This window comes from Scomber scombrus, chromosome 16 (assembly GCF_963691925.1).
Source record: "Scomber scombrus chromosome 16, fScoSco1.1, whole genome shotgun sequence".
Lineage (NCBI taxonomy): Eukaryota > Metazoa > Chordata > Actinopteri > Scombriformes > Scombridae > Scomber > Scomber scombrus.
Window position 1 is genome coordinate 23,387,593 of NC_084985.1, and position 18,546 is coordinate 23,406,138.

At 38.5% G+C, this 18,546-nt stretch overlaps 1 protein-coding gene across 1 annotated transcript in view; it reads left to right on the top strand.

Moving 5' to 3' along the window:
• Window positions 1-18,546, top strand: part of khdrbs3 (KH domain containing, RNA binding, signal transduction associated 3) — a 112,476-nt gene that overhangs the window by 83,151 nt on the left and 10,779 nt on the right. Inside the window, exon 7 of the mRNA XM_062436238.1 lies at window positions 10,879-10,961. Within this exon, the coding sequence (XP_062292222.1) occupies window positions 10,879-10,961 (83 nt within the window). The remainder of the gene's footprint in view (window positions 1-10,878; window positions 10,962-18,546) is intronic.

Consider the following 18,546-nt stretch of genomic DNA (forward strand, 5'->3'; position numbering starts at 1 on the left):
ATTCTTGCAGTAATTGGTAAAACTTCTGACTAAGAGCTATCTAGCCATGGTCACGTCTTCCAGGTTCAGGGATTCTCTGCTTTCACCCCAATTCCGCAGAATTCTATTGGAAAAGGAATGTCAAATTCGAAACCCCTCAGCAGCAATTCAACATATTTTCCCACAAACAATGTCTTTAATAGAGTGAAAACGTTTGGATTATCCAGCATGACAAGGACACTGTTTCTGTAAAGGCATTTTCCTGTACAAATATTTCTATTCATATTATGTTGTAATTTGGGTGAATGGACACTTCAAAGATATCCATTTCATTCCAGATGTGGGTTTTAATTTCAGCCTGTATAAGTCAAAGTCCAACATGCCTGCAGCATTGAACAGACCACCGTTTTTTTTCGATGTGTAAGCATAAATAGTGTGAATTTGTTTCTGTAGCTGTTATTGTGATTTGGTCTTAAAGCTTACCTGCACAGTCTTAGGGGAACCTTGGTTGTAATATCAACAGCTGCCAGAGATGAATATATTAGGCTTTGAGTCAGAGCCTTTGTGCATTTGCCAAGAGAGTCTCCTGCCGTACTGTCAAGGCAAGTTCCCCAGAGATTCCGGCATCAACATTGCATATTTAGCAGATAGACGGAGAAAGGAGGTGGCCCACGTTGGAAAATTTCCCCAGCAGCCCATACCTAACCACTTCTGACAGGTTTATTCAGAGGTTGCAATTCAAATGCGTGGAGGTCGTAGAGAATGACTCCTGGACCAGCTGTTTCCCATCATTGTCACAGTTGTAAACTGCATCCCCCGACACCTGCACCTGTGTATCTGGATGGGGAGAAGAAAAAAAAAGACTGCCAACATCTGCCAGATGATAAATCTAACCACATCGCTGCAAATTAGAGGCTGAATGAGTTACTCTGTATTATTTGAATACATCACCATCCCGGGACAAGTGTTCTCCATCGGGCGCTTGACAAATAGGGTCTTGTGTTCATCAATGAAATGACAAAGACATGTTTCGTGTTCACATTTGTCGCCTTCATTTATCACTGCTTAGCATTCACTCATATGCATGTTCCCGTCTTTTTCTTTATGCTTTGCGGCGTTGCCACGGGCCAAAACATTTGTTCAGCTGAAGGCATTGTGTTTTCTCTTGCTCAGACAAAAAGCACCAGACCTAGGTTACCTCCTGGTGATTTTGTCATGATGATGCATGAATGTACAGTATCCTTTTTTTCTGGATGTTTTTTTTTCCCGGCTTACATAATCCACCCCTGTAAAATCTTCTGTTTGTGCTGGAAGTATCAGTATCAAATTACTCAAAATCCAATTGTTACCAAACAAAATCACATAAATGTTATTATCCAGTGATCCAGTCTTGGCAGCCCCATCCGTCTTGAGTGGTTGCTATGATTGCAGCCAAATCTCATTTCATGAAATTCATTAGGCGCATTGAAATCTGTTTTACCTGCTACTAATCCCATTGTAGAAGAATAAAAACATGATGTAATTCTCAGTTCAAATTGAGGCTGCATGTCATCTTTTCTTCCGCGAGTTCGACATTGCCAGTATAGAGTCGGAGGAGGCTAATCATAGTCGAAGCAGAACTTCACGGTCATGCTAAATCTGGAGGTACAATATCAACCTGTGAATGTTTTACTGTGTGTTTACACACAAGCTTAATTGAGAGGAAATGCATGTGGGTTGATATTGTTTATGTTAAATCCTCCAGATACAATAATCTCTTCTGAGCATTGTGGGTCCTTGCTGACTGTGTTGGAATATATATCTACACACACACCGCCTTCCCCCTGAGGCCCTTCTCCATATGTCCAGCCCTGTTGAGAGCCAAGCATTGTTCATTTGTTAATTGAATTTTGTTCTCTACAACGCTGTCTTTATAGCTGTTTGAATCTAAACTGAGTGTAATGTGAACCATCTGTAATTTCCAATATATATTAAACATGGCAATGACTATATTTTTTTAACCCTTACATACTGTTCATATTCTGACTCATAATTAGTCCCTACACCAATTCACATTCATAAATTCCCCATCAGTCATTAATAAATGTTTGATTAATCTTATCGAAAACAGACATTCACAATCACTGTTTTATAGTCCAGGAGAACATTTTATAGAATATGAGGAATACAACAAGATTAAATACCTATTTTTATTATTTATTTTTACATTTGCATTTATAAAAATGTGAATCAGCTGCACAACATGACACATTTTATTTCCATCTTTGTATACTGTGAGTCACATTACTATAAGTCAGACTAATAGATATGTGTATAGGATGTTTTTACAACTATCAAATGTAAAAATGGGTATATGAGCAGTATGTAAGGGTTCAATTTAATCCTGTATTTGTCAGGGACCATGTACAATTGACAATAATATCTCAAAGAGAAAAGATGCATTGCACCAGAGTATAGCCAATGGCTAGTTTCCATCTACAGTCCCTGTTATAGTCCGACACAAGAACTACAAACACTAGAAAGGATAGACAGACATTTAATATAATAGACAATTAATACAATAGCAGCTAAAACATTAGAGCCCCTGACACTAAAACGTTTCCAATTGTATGACCGCTGCCCACCCATCCTCCCTCTATACCCAGCAAAGTGCACACAGAGCATACAGAGGATTTAAAGTGTCAGTGCATGCAGTACATCAGCAAAAAAGCCAAAGTAGCTTCCCCCAATCACATTTAAGAATATACCTCAGTTCAAATAACATGAGAAAACACAACAATAAAACCATTATTTGGTTTTGATGATGGCATGTTTGGTTACTTAGAATCCTTATTTTTCCTCTATAGAGAACATTTTAAAAGTTGTGCAGGTTTAAATGCCCAAGGTTAAATTCAGCTGTAATTTGTTGTCATTGCACAAGCAAGACTATATGGTTGGCAGTGCTAATTAGCTTAGTTCAATCCACCACTCCAAAGTGAAATATCTCAACTGCTCTTAGATGGATCATCATTATTTTTTGTTCAGATATTCATGGTCCCCAGAGGATGAATCTGTCAGGCTTTGATGATTATCTGACTTTTTTTTATCTAGATCCACCAAGAAGCCCTTTTTTTAAACTTATCCTGTGACATACATTCTCATGGTCCCCAGAGGATCAATTCTCATGACCTTGGCAATCGTTTGAGTTTTCCACCATGGGGTTGACATTTACATTCTATAGTGAAATGTCTCGACAACCATTAAATGGATTGGCATTAAACTTCTGGTACCATGGTGACCAGAGGATATAAACTAACCTCTGATCATCTGAATTTTCCTTTAACGCCACCAATCAAGTCAGACTCTGACTCAAATCAATATTGTTGTAAATGACCAAATACCTACTACATGCTGCATGCTACTTTGAAATTGTTAAACCTACTCACCATCAGCATGTTAGATCAAAGTAACGTCTTATAAAACTGCTGGCATGGCTGTAAAATCTTTATTTTATGTGGTTCTTAAAAATGGGAGGCGTCAGTAAAATCTGTGGCAGTTAATTAATAATAAATATTAGAAATAACAGATTATAACATTTCAAATATGGTAAATTCCCCCATAAGTCTCCATAATGCAAGAACGTCCTAATTTCCAATTCTCAGTCTCTTTCCATAGTCAGATTGGGTATGTTGGTCACTCTAAGTTGTCTGCATGTGTGAATTGTGAGTGAGACTGCTTGTACATGGATTGGCAACCTGTCCTCCATGTACCGCAGCTCTTGCCCAGAGGAGAGCTTGGATAGACCCCAGCTCGTCATGACTCTGCACAGGATGAGCAAGTGTAGTCAAGTGCAGCTAGTTGGATCAGAGACAGTGATATCGAATTTCATTTTCCATGGCAGGTGTTTTTCCACAGGGCAAAATCATTAAAGACACGAATTCCCTAGATAGAACTCGGTAGATGTGAATGAATGTTATTCAGAAGATCAAAACCATAGGTAGCAAAATAATATAAGTGAAGCCAAGACATTTGTCAAGTGTAACACAGGGTAGTGATACCTACACTTGATGCGTGAGTGGTATTTCTACGCCTGGAGCATAAAAAGCTTCTGCAAATTTCAGTCTGTTCAGCTTCCTGAAATATGCTGCAAGAAAACGGAGAATAATTGACACATAGCTTCTTTGAGACATTTTAGATTAAGACGGGTGCAAGGGGTGCAAATACTTGATTATTTGTTTTCTTAGAACAATATCTTTTGGTATTATACTGCTTTTATCCTGAAGAAGTTAAGAGAAGTGTGGCACAGCTGCACTCAGGCCTGACGTTCTTCTTAGAACAGATGGTATTGTAATGTAGCCGTCTAGGAAGAACAAGACATTTCCTCATCTTTTCTTGTCTTATTGTTTGAATTTGTGACACCTTTTTGTGGTTTTTCGCGCAGGTCATGCAGCATGTGCAGTTCTCTGTAAAGTTCATAACGTGAGGACAATGTGTTGTTGAAGTCATTTGGATTTAGTACAATGTGCAGAGGACAAATCCATTGCCTGAAAAACGGCTGCTCTGGGCAGTGGCATCCTATCTGTTACAGTGGTATTGTAGAGCACAGTGGAGCGGCTGTGATACTGCTGTTGTAACATGCAGTGCCAGGCCCTCTGTTAGTCTTCAGTGGCCTCAGAGGCCAGTCCTTATCTTTTAACAACACGCCTCTCAGCCATCCACTGGCATACAAATGAAAGACTCACTTAGGGGCTGCTCGCTTTCTCCCTTCACTGTCTCTGCCCCCACCCTCCTCCACCACCCCCTCAACCTCTCACTGTCACACTAATCCTGTTTAGTGTTGGAAACGCAGCTGTGTTGCAGTATTATTGTGCCATTGTGCTCTCCAAGATATTTTGAGTAAATGGTATATCAATACGAATGCATCAGATATTATAATAGCTTCACTCACACAATCATCACAGGCTGCTTCCCGTTTTAAAGCAGTGTTTTTTTTGTTTTTTCTCCACGTGTCAGACACCGAAGAAAAGGATCTTTTTCAATGTGCCAACCTGATTTATTAACCAAGCATGTTTCTGCTCTCAGCTTGCTTGTAACTCAATTATAGAGTAGCTGGTCTAATAAATGGCAATAACATGACATTGTTAAAGTTTAATGTGGTCCTTAAAACCAGGCGGTGTTATCCAATGTGAGTGGACAGCACAAGTCAGGTGGAGGACTGCACTAATGGCACATGGCCTTTGCTGAAAACTAATCAGGGTATACCTAATAGTGTGTACGTATGGTCTCAAACCTATCCATTAAGTAGGATTATTTGGTTTTGGCTCCAAGTGTGACAATCTTAAAGGTCCTTTACAAAAACTGTAAAAATAAGAATGAAAGAATGATTTTTTTGGCACAGACACATACTTTGAGATTATTTCCATCAGTCCAAGTCGGTCCGCTTTAGCTGCGCTGTGCCAAGCCAACCCATGATGAAACATGTTTCCACTACATGCTCACAGCCGGGGATCCCGCTTCTCCCCTTTCAAACAGCGTGTTGCAATAATTAACTCATGTCTGTACCAGAGACGAGAGAGAAAGGTGTTTAAAAGTATCTCTGTGTTTCAGCTCTCAGCTTCTAACTGAATTTGTGTAATTTGAAGTTCAGTTTCTCTCCTGCGTCCCTGTTTATACCACCAGATATCTGCCTTATTTTACTGTTTCCTGATCACTTTCATTCGCTAAGTAACTGCTGATGAAAGCAGAACATTCCCTGCTATTGCTGCTTCATATTAAAACTTTTTAAACAACAAAATACTTTTACTGATAAGAACTAATAAGACATTAAATGTGTTTATCACAGAATTGCTGGACTCTTACTGCATTTTCTGCAAATAACACACCTCACACCACACCTAAATGACTTATTTTACCTTGCCATGCTGTGTGCTGTGGAAAAACACTCACAGTGTCTTCTCTGCCAGCTCGACCTGAGGGCTCTTGGCACGGCTTGGCCCACCCAAAAAAGATGGAAAAACACCATTTGTTCCACATATTTCATGCTCACCAATGTAATTAAGTTGGGCCCTCATCTTTTTTTGTAGTCCAAACAAAATCAAGTCAATTTTTTGCTGGAAAACTATTAAAATAATACATTGAAAGTCTTGAGTAATTTGTAGAATTTCATGGTCCCCTGATGACGATGAATCCCAATATTTTACCAACTCCGATCTTTTGGCTTGTGCCAACTTCAGGCCAGAATTTCCACTCATAAAAACCCTCACACAAACAAGCCCAATGATGCTCCCCAGAGGGTCAACCCTCCATTTTAAACACTGATTTTTCCTATAGTCCCACCCTCAGGCCAAAGAGGTCCACTAATCTAATTAGAAGCTTATCACAGAGTTCATTTTCCAAGGGGTGATAGATACTTGAATTCAATGACCCAATGGTCTTTCTTCTGGCAAAGTCATCAGTTCAGTGTCCCTTTTGTTCAACACTTTAGTACTGATGAGTATGCAGGAGTGAGACATCATTTCAGTCTCTTTGGTCTGCTGGCAGGCCATGACAGTGGTAAATTGGTGAAATCAGCGACGGGTGGATGTGGCAATCCTGATGTGAGTGTAGTTTGAATCTTCAACTCATATTGCGAAACATATTGTAGACTAGTGTGATATCACCTCTAGGAACAAACTGGAAAACTACCTTTTATTCTGGACAGCCTCGGGAGAAGATGCATTGCCTGAAAAAAATAACAAATGCAATGCAATTAAGGAAGATTCTAAATGATGACAGGGCTGTGGCTCAGCAGGTATGGGTTCAACCCCGAGCTCCTGTCCACATGTCTATATGCCCTTGAGCAGGACACTAAAACATAATTGCTCCTGATGGGAAATCCAGTGCCTTAAATGGTAGCCTGCCACTATTAGACTGTGAGTGTGCATGTGAGAATGAAGAGCAAATTGTAAATTGCTTTGGCATAAAAGCACTTCATAAATGCAATTCATTTACCAAATCAAAGACTCTGTCTTGTAATATTATACTTATTCCAACTGAGAAAAACAGTATAATTTGGCTGTTGAATAACTACAGTTCAGAACATGATAATTCTACTGGAAAGAAATATTATAGGTACGTTTTTTCTTTATTGAGAATGTAATTGTTTTCTTGCTAACATTAACAACATTTCCTCCAAGCCTAACAAACAAATTGAACCAGCACATATATTCATCACATATAGCCTGTTTTTCTTGTTATAAGAACATTTGCTTACATCAGAGTCTACAGATGACTAATAGTTAGGAAAACTTCATTTTCAATTTGGACCTACAGAAGAAATTATGACTTGTACCAGTGATTTGAAATAATATATGAATAATATAATAATTGTATGGCTGATACATCCCACGCAGCTGGTTATTTTCAATTAGCTCCACCTTTTCAATACATTACTTCCAGCTTTTCATGACACTGCTGCTCTGTGTAAAGGTTTTCCGGCATTCAGATGTCTGTTATTTCTAATCATCAGTATGTTTTTCACAACCTAATTATACACATCTGTAGCCAAGCAGTGCAGTACCTGGAGTTTGTTCATTTCCGATGTTCACAAGTTCACTTTCCACATTAAAGTCCTGCTGAACCAGAAGCTTCATGTCCGGGAGCTATTTGACTTAGTTTAGTTTGATGTAATTATGAGGTTATTGAAGATTTTTTATTACATGCTATATACATAGTTTTTACATACTTGTCTTTTGAGTTACCATGGCAAATGCTTTCCCTATTTGAAGTTAAGGAGAGAGTCATGGAAACACTGGTGCCCTTGAACAAAGTAGAAATGAAATGAAAACGATAATCTCTTGTGTTTATTATCATGAGGACTTATGGAGATTTGGGGTGGAATACATTAATTTTGTATTGGCAAAGCCTCTCTTGAGAAATGTAATGATTTCTTTCATGTTTCAATGATGAGTTTTTGAACCCAATATGAGTGAGGGTTCAGTTACTTTATTTTCTGGAGTCACCTGTTAGAAGTGCAAAATTAAAAGTCTCACTAATCATGTGTTCAAATGTGTTTATAATGCGAAATCTGTGGTCAGTGTGGAGCTGGTGATGACAGCCGACGTTGTTATCTAGGACATGTTTTGGCTGTCTTCATGTTTTTATGCTCACAGAAACTATTTTAGTTGACTACTGAGGCTGCTTTCACAACCACGCTACATGATTTTACTTTTTTTGTCCTCCTGCCGAGATTCCTATCATTCAATATGCATGACCACACTTGTTTATCCCAGCCTGCAATAGGAACTGTACAATAGAGAACTTTCAGATAGATTGAAATAGAATGATCTTCAGGGTTGCGGCGCAAAAACAGGCTCATTTCTGACAAGAAAACAGATATTATCTCACTTCCAAATGACTTTTCTAGCAATGCGCAAATTTACTTCAGTTCAGTAGGTCCCCTTTTACTTAAATCAGCCTCAGCTTCAAACACTTTTGTTTGAGCAAATAGTGTGTTGCATTTTGTTTCTTTTTTCCACTTGGAAATATAAAAGTAGGATAAAATAAAGCTGATTTTTGACTTGATGCCCATTTTTTTTTCTTTTATCTGAAGTCTGAAGCTCAAGTGACTACTTATTTCTTGTACAATAATCCTTTTTTCCCCTAATCTTGACCTTTATAATGAATGATGAGCTAAGACCAGCTAAGAGCCACTGCTAGAGTAAAATCATTTCCAAAGATGCTTGAACAACATATGAGAACACAGTACAGCATCATCAGTCTCTTTGGTGTGATGATCTGCTGATGATGATCTAATACATATTAATGACCCAGGCCTGATTCTTCTGTCAAATCCATCCTCAGAATAACACTAATGATTATAAACATTAATGGAAAAAATCCCAAATTATGTTGTGTATACTGTATGTTGGTTGGAAAACTGCAAAACCTCTATATATCAGTACAAAATGATATGAACTTCATCTTAAAATCACCACAGAGTTGAATAATTCCTTCTAAGTCGATTGCATTATGTTGCGCAGTAACATGGATTACCTTTGTAAGCCCCTTCCCTTAAAAAAAAACTATAAAAACTAGAGTTGCACCATGCAGCTTGATACAAATCAGCACCACAGTTTTAATTCTTCCAGTTTTCAAAGTACGGTTGTAAATGGGGTTGTAAAAAGCTATATCTACTGAATATATCCCATATAGCAAAGCTGAACTAGTAATTACACTGTATCTAGATGATCTATGTTAAGACAAAGCTAATATATGTATGTATTCTAAGATAAATCTTAGAATCAAAGGAGAAATAATTAAAACTTATGGCCTAAATATGAGACTATCGTATAAAGTTAGGTAATAGAAAATAATAAGCCGGAAAATGTAGGTATCACACAATGGAAAAAACATGTTCCCCTCCCCCATCCATCACTTAGAAATATTAGCATTGTTTGTACTATGGTCAGTGTGTGATGATTATCTTTGACAAAAACTCTCCCAACTGTCTTTCTTTCTAAGATTTGATGGGAAATTGCAAATGAAAGTCTACAGTTTCATCTGCCTTAAAAGTGACTTTAATTGCATTCCTTTTGATAGAACTGCACTGCTTTTTGAGAACTGCTGCTCCTTTTGTTTCTAAAGAGGTTTCTCAGGGGTTTAATACTGTCAAAGGTACAGTTTTCGACTCTACTTTGTCCTTGCATTAGCATTGGAAATTGTTGACTTTGCCAAAGCTCTAGTAATGGCAGAATTACAAATGCCTGGTGGGGACCTCAATTCCCTTGAAGCTACCTCTAGACAAAGACCTCCACACAAACCAACCAACCTCCCAGTCACACACAAACAGCAAAGGAAAAGCAAACAAATCTTGAAAGCCACGCAATGGGATGACCATGGAGAGGTTTCTGCATATAAGAATTATCCTAAACTGCACCTGCCAGGTTTCCCGCACAGTGTAAGAAAAGGTAGCTCTCAGACAGAAGAAATGCCTAGAAGCAACTGGTGCAGTTACCAAAGCTTAAGTAACCATTTGAATAATATTTTCCCCGGAAACAAGCAAGTGTTACATCTGGGTCTCTTTGTTGAGAGTTATATGTAGTTCCTTCACACATACTTTCTGGAGGATTAAAGATAAAAGAGTCAATTCAAATACTGTCATTTGGCAAATGCACATTTCTAATCAGGAATTAGGGCCTTAATAATAATATGGATGTGATGAGCATTTTCTTCTGGTGCTAAATCTTACAGACATTCATTTCAAGCATGCAAATCAGGGGCAGATGGAATTAGCCAAGAAGTGTGTGGGGGATGAGAGATGTGTCGCTAGGGGTCGACGCCTTTTGTGGAACAAAGTCCCATTTATCCCAAATTAGGACGGGTGCGGCACTGGTTCGCTTTGATGTTCCTCTTGGCGGGGGCCTGGGTAGAGTGCAGATGGGGGAGACGGGGCAGATTGGTGGAGCACAAACAGATGTTCAAGGCTCATCCTTTGAGGTGGTGATGAAACGTAGCCACAGCAAGAGACTTTACATCCCACTGTCTGTCGCTCAGCTGACATGGGGACAAGGGCAGGGCTGCAGTTGCCACTCTAATGTTGCAGCGTACATGGTGTGGATCAAGCAGTTTGGCCTGGGATTGTTCCTTTTACACTATTTAAGTTGAAGGCATTGATGCAAGATTATGAAAAAAGTACCCTGGAAGCATTTGAAGGGTAGGTTATTCCAGTTTGGCATTTAGGAAAAAAAGGTATTAAGTCAGAAAAAATATGTCTAACACAGTAGTTTCTTATCCTACAGATGTTTGTCTCTACCTCATTTCAACAGGTCTACAATGTTGCACAGGTTATAATATCAACACCTCTTCAATGTCAAAATGCTTACTGGCATTTTTCCCTTTTTGCAACTGATGTAACTAGATGTATTTTCTCTGTTATTTCAGGAATATGATGACGGCTACGGAACAGCTTATGATGACCAAGGATATGAGTCGTATGACAACAACTACAGTAATCAAGGACAAAAGTAAGTTCCCTATATATCTCTTTGGGGAATTCATAGTGTTCCTCAGATTTATATTCATGATGGACAATTTATCGTCCAATCTCACGAATCAGCGCAAATGCAGGAATCAGTGTGGACTTTGTGTTGTGAGACAAAAAATATACAGTTTGGTATGGTTGAGAGGTATCCAGTACATCCAGCCTTTATACGAAAAAAAGTGAAACAGTACAATGAAAGCAACAATTACGAATATGTTTTATCTTGAAAATGGATCAACTGGTTGCTGGTAGTAATGAACCCACATGGTTTCCCTAAACCCTCAGAGCATTTTAATATCCTTCAGCTCGTTTTGTTTTTTACAGCCCACAACTGTTCTCAATGCTCATGACAACCACAAGTTGGCATTTAGCAGCTAAAGGCAGAGCAAACATTGGACTTAAATTCACCAGGTGGACAGAAACAGGACCCCAAATGAATGTTAATGTTGTCCCATGTTGGCTAAATGTGTACAGTGTTGTGCCTGAACGCGTTCAATGAACAATCGTCATGAACTCGTTCATATTTTGGCCGAACATGAACTGAACGTACTGTATTTCTACCTTATGAACGTTATTGTGAACGTGTTCATTCTGGCGTTTGTGAACGGCGCTCTCTCACAGTTTAACTTCGTTCAAGAGATTGCCAGATTTCCATAGAGCCTTCCAGGCGAAAACCCGTAAACAGGCCTTAATATGTAATGGAAAAAACCCAATCTGGCAACACCAGCCACCACAGAGTCACACCGCCGCATTCGTCATCAAAATGCGAAGCATGGAGGCAAAAACAAATGAAGGCAGCAGCACCACCTCAGACTCTGCCTCCACCATTAATACGGCATCTTTGTATGATTACTTAAAACTATTTTGAAATCCGAAGCATAGTTTCAGTGTTAAAACTGATAAAATAATAAAAAGAAGAATTGCTTAATATTTGCTAATAAACAACAATACTCACACAAAAACATTATGGAGCAAAACTCGCTGCATTCCATATACCTTGGAAGTTGAAAATCGGAGCTGGGAAAGATGTCACACCAGGGTATGTATTGTTCCAATTTAGAATACAGAAAACCAGTTCTAGCCAGGTTTGCCATTGATAGCAATACCAGTTGACCAAAAATGCATTTCGCTGGATAGATCTTCCACAGATAGAAGTTTGACAGTGCTGTGTGTATGACTGATTTAATGAGACACAAATAAGACAGAAGTGCTAATAAACAGGATATTACTACAACTTTCACACAGGTCAGGGTTGATGAGGTTCATTTGACTTTCCGAGTTGGAAAGCCGACTTCAGGGTGTGTTTCAATTGAAATTTCCAACTGGGAACTCAGAAATTCTGACTTCCGAGTACAACTGGAACGCACCATCAGTCTATGTTGTGTTTACAGCTTGTTGAGTTGCCCCCTAGCGGCCAAAAGAATCAATCATTGCTGATTTAATGTTGGCTTTTTAATATGGTTTCCATGCATTGAGTACTATAGAAGTATATATTCTTTAATGCCCAATAATAACATTATTTCTAGCAATAAGACACTAGGCATTATGAGGAATTACCAACACAGAAATTGAAACTAGGTTATGATGTCATCATGTCCCTTAGAGTTCCTAGCAGAGCAAAAAACACATGACAATGGCAGCTCTCCAAACAGCTTGAACAAGTGCACTGAATTAAAAGGGACTCTTGAATATGGGATGAGTTTAATTTAAGACTCTCTTAAAGTCTAAAATACATGTTTATAAGCTGCATCCGAGGGCAGAGAGTGAGCTGCAGTCTGACTATTTTAGCTAGAAAGAACCTAGCAGAATATGGCCTCAAATTTTAACTTTTGATGTCTTTCAAGTTCAGTGCAGTTAAATTATGGTCCATGGGCTGTTATGAGTCATTTGTGCTCATTTTCTGCCCTGTTTGAAACTCACACACATGCTTTCTCTTAATGAAACATTTTGCGATGTGTGAAACATTTTGACTGACCTTTCAGTCCATTTAACATTAAACCCTTATTCATTAAAGTCCGCTTCAACTTCTTAATTCCACTTTAGATAAATGCAACCAGGTTGGATGCGATCAATCAGGTATTCAAGCTTTAAAGAAGCAAATCTTTGAGTCTAAAATGTTTAAATAAACCACGATAATTACTTTTTTCTCTAAAGAATGACCAAACCATTATTAAACATATCTTAGCTTTAATTACCCTTTATAATATCTGGCCAAATGTGTATTTCGCTCAGTGCGTTTTTCACGTCAATACAAAACAAACAGTCTTATGTTGCTCCATTTAACAGAGGGTCCTGCACAGCTAAATGCAGAATATTGATTTTCTTATATCCAGGGAGCTATCACACTCTCCAAGCCACACAAGGTCAAAAGGCTTTTGCTTTGGTTTGTTGGTGCCCTACTGTATTTTATCAGCGCCGATTGTGCTGCATTTATGTATGCCTGCCTTCGCCATTTCAAAGAAAGAATGATTGTTGCCACATTTAGAGTGTCAAAAATTGAATTGTATTGGCAACAGTTGGGAAAAAAAGGGAGAGAAAAAAGGAAAACCAACACAAAGCAGAAAAAAAAACATTATTCTGTCCTCTGGCTTTTGTGAGCAGGGTGGTCGATGTTTTCTTTTGTGGAGGTGTCAGGATGTATGTCACCCAGGCTTCATCCATCTTTTGTGCTATCGCTTTCTTGGATGGGGGGGTGTGGGGGGTTGGCAGATCACACACTCATCACATACACATGCTCTTCTCCCTCTCTCTTACACGCCGCGGTTTGTTTCTTGAAGTGTCAGCAGTAAGGTGTAGACATGCTTGCTAGTGAGGGGAAGGTCCGCCTCAGGAACATGCAGCTATTTGTTTTAAAAAGCAGCGTTGTGAATAGTATGGCGGGGGTGTTTCGGTGCGGTGAAGGTGCTGGCAGTCGGAGGGGGCGGCACAAAAGAAATAACGGATCCCATCATGCAAAAGCTGGAGGCTGGATCCACTCAAAGAGATTTTCATGTCTGTTATCTGACGGGGACAAAGCAACTAATAGGGCCCAGACATTGGAGCCAGCTCTTCCAGAGACAGCTGATTCACTTACTTCTATTCTTATTTGTGTATCCTGTGTCCTGGTTTTAGTTGAAAAGTTACTGTCACTGCCGGCTTACATTGTGCATTTACACAACGTTTCCATTATAAAGCTTTTCTTGTGATATGACAGGCCTTAGATTAATCGAATTGTGACCATTTGTCCAGAAACACAGGATATTTTGTGTCATGGAGCAAGTTATCAGTGTTTATCTGTTGTTTAAGATGCTATTAAATGACAATACAAGATGTTTTATTTCTTGCGTAAATGTTTGATTTATTTTTTTTTCATAAATTTCATTGTAAGGTCATGAAAAATAATAATATTGCGTCAATCTTTATTCCAGACTGCAGCTTCTTATAGGTCAGTGACAAATAAGGGTTAGCAAGATGAGCAATTTAAAATATCATTAAAAAATTGTCTTAAAAGCAACATCAGGTTTGTTAAAATGTACCTTTTATATTGTTATTGGTTTTATGTCATTTGAAATGACATTTGCACCATTTTTTTAAGCAAAAGTAAGACTGAATGCTCCTGAAATTGTCAAATGGTGTAACCACAAAAGAATGATAACAGTGTATTTAAGTGGACTTTTACAAACAATTACTTCCCCAGATTAAATGTAATATTTAGAACAATTGTATTCCATTACCTTTATTTAATAAAACAGTTATAATGTAAGATCATGCCAAACTAGTTGATATGGTGTTTTATTGAGAATTTTTGAGCGTTTTAAAGCAAGTTTAATTATTTGGTACAAAGTTTTTATGGTTACACCACTTAGACATTTTTGCCATAATCCTCTAATATATTCTCTCAAAATGGATTAAAAGCAGAAATCTTTTGCTGGGTCCACAAAAAAAAGAATGTGTGCAAGTTATTCATACGTTTATTTTCAAATTTAACCCATTTAAATTTGATTAAACCACATGGCCACAAAAAAACCCTCATTGACCCATATATCACTAATTACTCACTCCACAGTAAGTCATTTGTTTCCTTTAATAATTGAATGTTATCAGGTGTAATTAAGTGAATATAATACTGAGCATCTATTGCTTCTTTTCATAGTCACAATCCTATTTAGCTTTGTGATGGATAAAGGTATATTATTTTCACCCTGAGACTGAGGAAAGTCATCAAGTCCCAGCTGCAGCAGGGCCTTGAGCAGAGCATATATGTGTGTGCAAACCCGTGCGTGATTGTGTGTGTGTGTGTGTGTGTGTGTGTGTGTGTGTGTGTGTGTATGTGTGTCTGTTTATGTGGACAAGATGGACAAGAAGTCTCCTAACAATGTTTCTCACAGCCTAAGGAGCTCCCAGTCACCAATCTGAGCTCTGACTGCGTGGCAGGATTTCAGTTGCCGGAGGATAACAAGCAGAACAATTTACAGTCTCTCTGTCATGGTATTACCCCAATGGCTTACGCTAGAAACAGACCTGCCATTTGTGAACAGAAAGGGAAAGGGAGAGGATGGTTTTTAAAAGGCTGCTGCTCTTAAACAGATTGTAAAGCTGTATCAGTTGATTTGCTGATATCTGAATGATCTTGAAATATATTTCCACATTACATGTGATTCATTTAGCTGTAGGTGGTGATTAACTTTTGGCTTGCCGCTCAAAAATATCAATATAAGATCTTACTGTATTACAGTAGATGTTATCTTACCTCCATATACTGCTTCCTCAGAGTATAAATTCATTATATTGGTTTATCATTACATCCACACAGCATGGCAGTGGAGTTTGGTTGTGCTGTATTCTGTGATGATGTTCTATGTCACTGTTGATTTATTTATTATTGTTGTGTTAGTTGTTTTTTGTACTGTCACTGCAAACCAAATTTCCCCTCGAGGGACAATAAAGCTCTGAAGTGAACTGGACTGAACTCCTTCACCTTTAAAAAATAGTTCAAAGAAATTGTTGAAACTCAAATGACCTATTAATGCTGAAGTTGATTAGCAGAAAAATTAATTAAAATGAGAACATTCACTGATTCCAGCAGTTTAAATGTAATAATCTGCTGCTCTTTTTCTATTTGATATCACTATGAATTGAATTGATTTAAAAATAACTGAATTAAACCTACAATTAATAACAAAAATGATTACTTTCATTTAGGTCTGAAAGTCCGGCCTGCATATACAGTGTTTACCTGTAGGGCTGAAACTAACAGTTATTTTCTTCATCAATTAATTCCTTCATTGATCAATTTCTCTATGAGATAAAGGAAAAAGTGTAAAAAAACATCAAGCACAATTCCTCACATTACCAAGGTGATGTCCTTAAATGTCTTCTTTTGTTTGACCAACATCAAAATTCCTTTGATCTAGAAAATGATTGAAAGGATAAATCAATTTTGAAATCAGCTGCCAATTAATTTTCTCTTTCTCTCAACTAATTCATTAATCTTTAATGAAACCTTTCTGCTCTATTTACGTACTAGCAAGAGGGTTGTTTTAATATGGATCTAACTGTTTCATACAGTATACAGCTGGCATTATTAAAACTCCATCACATTCACACTTTATACTGTTCTACAAAGTAATGTGTGTCAAATGAAATGAAAAAGTACAATATACCAATTCTGTGTGAATTACAGTTGTGTCTAATGTCAACAGACTAGTTTTAAAAAATGCCATCAGTACATAAGAAATCAACACTTACTGACTTTGATACTTTATTGCAGCACTTGACCACATATACTCAGTAAGTATTAAAAATAAATAATACATATACTCAGCAGTAAACTCTTAATGGATTTTGGCTGGGTTAAAGTGGTACATAGACATAACTGTCCACAAAGGCAGAAAGACAGTAACCTCTGACAAATGAGACAAGACAACCTGTGTTACAATACTGTACAAATTCTGTCATACACAGAAACTAGAATAGAGTAATTTAGACATAATTAAATTTGAAAGGCAAATAAGGCACTCGCAGCCTTTAGACATGAGACTTAAGCTAAAAAGCAGTTTTTAGACACCCTGAAGACATTTTTGAGACATTTACATCTTTCTGAAGAGAGCTGACGCCTGGAGGAACCTTGTAGAACGCTACCTCAGCATGACAGCCATGGCAGTCTGCAGATCACAGCCTCGCCTTACTGTGTTTATACAACACAGAGCACCAGGGGTGTACTGGCAAAGAAATTCAGCCCTTGACTTATCCACTGGGATCGCCCCAGGGTGTGGGGTGGGGTGGTTGTGATGCTCGGTCGACTTGGTGAGGGTTCATTACACGTATGTACAGTATATAATCTAATCTAATCATAACTTGCCTGTGACTGCCCAGTGAGCCCAGTCCCGAAAAACGGATGCAGCATGCTGTCATGCTATCATCTATCATCTTTTTCCGATGAGGCAGTAGAGGGCTTTAGCTCAGGAGAATTATCGGATACTGCAGTATTTAGGTACCAATCAACTGTTAAGGTCAAGGAGGCTGAAAGAGGCTGCTTGTGAGGAGAGCATCTTTAATTTTATTAGCACAGAGAAGGCGACGTCTCTGCAGGGAAATGAGAAGGATGACAGCTGTGGCACAGCCCTAGCTGGACACTTGGAGAGGTCACGGCTAGGTCGTCTCGCAGCTCGGGTGCGATCAAAGCATTATTTTATACTTGACACCTTAGAGACTGCCGGCTGCTGACACCTCGCACCTTTCCTTGCACCTTGCGTGGGTATGCTACATTGTAGGCTAGATCCCGAAGGCCCGCAGGTACAAGGATAGTTGTGTGACAGTGTTTTAAAGGGCAGACGCATCCCTGAGGAACAACTGTAAATCTTAGTACAGGAGATGGGCACAGAGATCAGAAGGAAAGAGTAGCTGGATTTCTAAGTTTCACAGTGTAGCAGTTTAGAATCAATTGCTTGAAAGAGCTCCAAAAGTACTCAAAACAGTCCTCAACAAAAACACACACGGACTCAAACCTCATTTTTACAAAAAGAGTGCAATATATACCTCTCTATTAAACATTGACAAGGATATTAAATCATATCAACTTCATGTTGGTTTTGTTGATGTAGAATATTTCTGCAAACAAGGACACTCAATATATAGGATATACGGGTGGTATGAGGTGGCTAACATTAGCTAATACTAATTTCACAAGTAGAACATTGCCACAAAGTTTCTAAGTGGCATAGGTGTAAATATGAAAGTATTGTGAGTGCTAATACCTACAGTATCTACCATTGTATATCTATTTTGTTGCCCAATTAGTGTTACGTTATGGAAACCAAGGGAACTCAGCAGGGGAGTCAAAGCTGCAATAGTCAAGCAGGTTCTTCTTAAACCTTAGGTGACACACCAAGCATATGGTCAGCTGCACAGTAAGGCTGTCATTTTGAATTGGTAGCGTTGACAGTTGGTGACAGAAAGCTGTCTGACGGTCTGTTCAGTCTATTTAATAAGTGACCCACTTAGTGAGGTTCCTATTTATTTTTAGCAGTGTTAGCGACATGACTCTAGGGATGGCAAAGTTGGTTGGTCGGTTGGTCTGTCATTCTGAA